The 2,679-nt window shown below is 49.0% G+C and overlaps 1 protein-coding gene across 1 annotated transcript; it reads left to right on the top strand.

Moving 5' to 3' along the window:
• LOC102286772 (WAP four-disulfide core domain protein 18) lies at nt 1–2,018 on the top strand. The gene is made up of 3 exons (XM_005899661.3): nt 1–191; nt 811–959; nt 1,784–2,018. The coding sequence occupies exons 1-3, from the start codon at nt 107–109 to the stop codon at nt 1,829–1,831; spliced, it is 282 nt and encodes a 93-aa protein (XP_005899723.1). The 5' UTR covers nt 1–106; the 3' UTR covers nt 1,832–2,018.
• The last annotated feature ends 661 nt before the right edge of the window (nt 2,019–2,679 follow it).

The following is a 2,679-nucleotide window of genomic DNA, read 5'->3' as shown; positions in this document are numbered from 1 at the left end:
TAATACTCTTCCTGTTCTACTGCCTCTCACCTCACCCTCTTTTCTGGTGACACTGAGAGTATAAATTGGGACTGGGCTCTGCCCCTGCACCACACCAGAGGCCAACATGAAGACAGGCACCGTCTTTGTTCTGCTGGCTTTCCTCGTCATGGGGCTGGAGGTGGCCTGGGCTCAGAAGTCTCCTGTCAAAGGTGAGGGTGCTGAGGGGACCCTAGCTGACAGCAGAGAAGGCTCAGAGCCCAGTGTTAGACCTGAGGGTGGTTTTGCCTGGAAGCAACCAGGTCCCCACAGCAGAGTGGGGATTGGCATTGATTAGATGCCTTTTCTTTGATCTAAATGAGCACTCATCCTGTGTGTCCCATTCTCCCTATCAGACTGGGTTGGGTCTGCTTAGAAATTGGGGGTAAAGGGTACGTTTTCTCTCTAGTTAGGACCTGGGCCTTGTGAGTGGGACCCCAGAGGAAGTTGGGGGACAAATGGAATGTGTGAGGCAGGGGATGGTGATCTCTGTAAGCAGAGGCTTTTCTAGAATCTTCTTATAAAGTGGGAAGAAGAGGGTTATGACTGTGCAGGTTTCTTATCTTCTGAGACCCGAGCAGCCTTCAGAGAAAGGGGAGCATTCTCCTAAGGCACAGACTGTGGGCTCCATGGCAGAGGAGCAGTGGAGGCTCGGGGAGGAGTCCAGAGCACAAAGGAAGCAACAGAAGAGGCAGCAGTCCTGCCTGTGATGGAGGCTTCAGGCCTCCAGCGTCTGTCCTCAGGCCTGTCTTAGTGACTGCGCCACACGCCAAACACCATCCTGTGTTTCAGGACAAAGGAAACCTGGATTCTGCCCAGAGGTGCCCAAAGGTACTGTGGGAATTTGTGCTGAAATGTGCTCAGGAGATTATTCCTGTCCTGGGAGAGCGAAATGCTGCAGCAATGGGTGTGGTCATGTCTGCAAAGCTGCTGTCTTCAAAGTGAGTACAAATCAGGCAAGAGCTGGCCAAGGGGTGCACCCAACTCTCAAGTGGGCTTTGCTCACATGTCCACCGCATGGGAGAGTCTGGAAAACTCCCAGAGAAGGGGGTTGGAAACATGGCCAAAAGACAGCTGGCCCACATTATCTGAGGCCTCATCCTAAACGAGGAGCCCTGTCCCAGGACAACACTGATCGGTTCAGTTGAGACAAGTATCCATGATACAGATTCACAGGTCATTCTTAACCAAGGTTTTCTCACTTTATTTCTCCTTCCTCACCAAAGGGATTTAACTCTTCCTGGAAAATGGAACACCCCGGGAGGAAGAAGGAAGGGAAAGGGAATCCCTAGGGATTGAGTATCTCCTGTGTCAGGCATGCATTGTTCAGGAATTGAAACAAAAAGACAGATACAACAGGATAAATGAGACAGACATAGATAAATAATCTAAACGTAGGGTGACCAGTCCTTGTACAGATTTCTCGTCCAATCTGTGGGAGAAAGAGAGGGGTTATGGGCTTTACCTCAAGGGAGAGAGATTGGGAAAGTTGTCAGAGAGTAGAGAACATTGAGCGAGAGAATACAGGGTGCAGAAAGTTCGCAGGAGGAAGGCAGGGCAGTTGAGAGGGTGGGAGGAGTATGGGTCTTCCACTGGAGACGAGGAAGTGGTGGTGGCAGGAAGGGGTTGCAGCATCTCAGGGGGATGGTGGAGGGCCATCCATGCCAGAGTCCAGTGAGCAGAGAGAGCCTCCTGCTGAAGGGTTTGGTAAACTGCTGGATGTTTCTAAGCACAGTTAATGTCATGATCAAATTTGTATTTTTAGAAGGTTGGCTCTGGTGGCCTTGGGAAAGCTGGACTGAACAGTGATTGAGCATGCCTGAAGAACAGCACCTGAAGATTTTTTATGAACCCACAAATTCGATGCTTGGCATAACAAGGCTTCCATATCCATTCCTTGCTCTTTCCTTTGCCTGGAATTGTAGCCCTGGAGGATAAAGATCTAAAATGGTGCAGTGGCTGCTTTCTAAAAACACTTGTGTTCAAAATAAACTAAATCTGTGGCATAGTTTGGGCTGTGTCTGTCTTTCCATTTAGGCATTCTGGTGGATCTTCTTTGGCTAGCAGGACCATATGTGTGCTCTGCAGTGGGTGCATGAATACAGGGCACTCAGAAAACCAATAGATCAGACTCAAGTTCCTCCCAGCTAGCTCCTTTCCTCCTTCCACATCTCTGTCTCTAGACAGGGCAGAAGGCTCGAGAATATTTTCTCAAGTGTCCTGTAAAGAGGATTTTGTCAAACAACAAAATGAATGAGGATGTAGCATGTAGTAGTAGGCCTATTGCAGCAGCTGTATTAGGGCAAGACTCCAGAGGAGTAGGAGCGGGATCAAGGGTGGGGATACCCCATTCTAAGGCAGCACACCGACATCTAGCAGGAAGCCTACCTCCGGGAGAGCCATCCTGTTCCCTGGGATGTGGGTGACAGGAATTGGAAAGTGCCAGCTGCTATCTTGACGTGATTTGAAGTTAGGATACAGTTAGGAGATGAACTCTGAGGATGTAACCTTCCATTGAAACTTCCCTGAGACATAAGCTAAATCTTAGTCTCCCAAAGATTCTGACAAAAATCATGGATGGGATTGACTTTATCTCTCCTAAGAATCGAGTTCTCAGTTCATTTCTTTCCATCAAGATTCCTCCAGTTAGCCTGATGAGTG

The sequence above is a fragment of the Bos mutus genome, chromosome 19 (genome assembly GCF_027580195.1).
Source record: "Bos mutus isolate GX-2022 chromosome 19, NWIPB_WYAK_1.1, whole genome shotgun sequence".
In the NCBI taxonomy this organism is placed as follows: domain Eukaryota; kingdom Metazoa; phylum Chordata; class Mammalia; order Artiodactyla; family Bovidae; genus Bos; species Bos mutus.
The sequence above is the reverse complement of the archived record's forward strand: the minus strand, read 5'-3'. Positions and strand labels throughout refer to the sequence as shown.